At 25.8% G+C, this 1,763-nt stretch overlaps 1 protein-coding gene across 1 annotated transcript in view; it reads right to left on the reverse strand.

The window, feature by feature from the left end:
* Positions 1-484: 484 nt before the first annotated feature.
* Positions 485-1,763, reverse strand: part of LOC111625973 — a 36,364-nt gene continuing 35,085 nt past the window's right edge. The window contains exon 4 of the mRNA XM_023369237.1: positions 485-1,732. Within this exon, the coding sequence (XP_023225005.1) occupies positions 1,626-1,732 (107 nt within the window). The 3' untranslated portion in view covers positions 485-1,625. The remainder of the gene's footprint in view (positions 1,733-1,763) is intronic.

A 1,763-nucleotide genomic window follows, 5' to 3' on the forward strand; every position in this document is an offset into this window, starting at 1 on the left:
TACAAACCCACTAAAAAAATAGACTAATCGATTATATAATTGTGATTAATTGTATGAAATTTCACAATTTTGCGCGACCAAAAATTGTATCATAATTTCCTTATAAATAAGAGAAAATAAATTTCAATTAAGAATTTTTTAATGCTATATTATCCTTATTTTTTTTTATTGTTTTTTAAAATTTTAAAAAAATTTACTGTAATTTATTGTTTACTTTTGAAAAAAAAATAAAATCAATAAACAATTTCGGATTATTTAAATGTTTATTATGAGGATTAAATCTGATTACATTTCTTAAAAATCGACATAAACGTACACGTGTACACACGATCTTTATACAAATTTGTTCTATTGTTTGATTTCTTTTTTATTATTTGGGGTCTCAATATTTTGCTTACATGTTTGTCATAAATATAATACTATATATTGAATTTTATTTGATAAATGCTTGAAATTTTTGTCACAGGAAAAGTATATTGTATTTCTTTTTTTAACGTTTTTTTTTTTTAAATATATACTGTATATATTTTTTTTGATGAAAAATTTCCAGCAAAGCAAATACCATATAAATAAACCAATAAAAATCCTCCATACGTTTCGATTAACGTAAACGTAAATAAAATTTTATTGTATCTCGTCGCTGATTGGTAGATTTAAATTTTTTTATTACTAGTGGACATTATTATTGATTTATTTATATACATCTAGAGCAATATCAAGCAATTAAAGCTATATACAGCGCTAAAGAAAGTAATTAACGGTAAAAACTAATTTTTCTTGTTTTATGAGCCGGAAACCAATTTGGAAGAATAAAAAAAAAAGGAAAAAAATAAAAATAAAAAAGGAAATGCCTATAGGTGCAGTCTACTTATGGCAGTGAATAGTAAACTACTGCCATCTTGTGGCAGAAATCTGTACTATTGCTGGTATTTACAACAATAATTTTGGATTTAACAGTTTACCGTAAAGCCTTAAAAATAAAATACCAAATTATGAAATGATTACATTTAATTTTTTTTTTGCGTGGAATAAAAACTAATTATGATAATGATTAAAAATTAAAGTGATTCTTTCCCTCGTTTAAGGATTTTATATCAATAGAACGTGAGTAGAGTGAATACAGTAACGGATCTATTCATAAGTGAGCGTGTATATATAATAAATACATTTTTCAACATATTAAAGTAAGTAGACATTTAAGAATTTCTGTTTTCTATTCAAATTTCGGGTTTAAACCCATCGAAAAGGTAAGAAAAACGATCAGATGGTCACAGAACATTGTCTGGATATACAAACCATATATATTTATATATATATATATTTATTTATATTGTGCATATAGATATGTAGTAAATAAAACAAAATTTTTGGCACTCGATCCCTAGATTTGGCTACAGTTCGATTCAACGCACAAATTTACACAGAAATCGGCTTTTGTTTTTAAAGGTCCTCTAATCTAAAAAAATGAAACAATAAAACACAGAACTGATATGATTTTCCTTTCTTCTTAAGGTAGAAATGTTCTCAGATTTGCTGAAGTTTATCTCGACCCCTCGAAGTAAATTAAGAGAGCTACAAATTTGAGCAAAAATCTGAATAAAATAGAAGGTCAAAGGTTAAAGAAATTATATAATAATTCGGTTGTAGAAAAAACCTAAGAGGTGACATAGAACAAGAATGATGTAAGAGGAAAAAGACTGAAGATTTTCACTTCCATCTTTGTTGCATCCATCTCCTTTGCAACAACTGATGCAGGAAAATTC

Source organism: Centruroides sculpturatus, unplaced genomic scaffold (genome assembly GCF_000671375.1).
Source record: "Centruroides sculpturatus isolate CEXI.00-Female unplaced genomic scaffold, Cexi_2.0 scaffold63, whole genome shotgun sequence".
NCBI lineage: Eukaryota > Metazoa > Arthropoda > Arachnida > Scorpiones > Buthidae > Centruroides > Centruroides sculpturatus.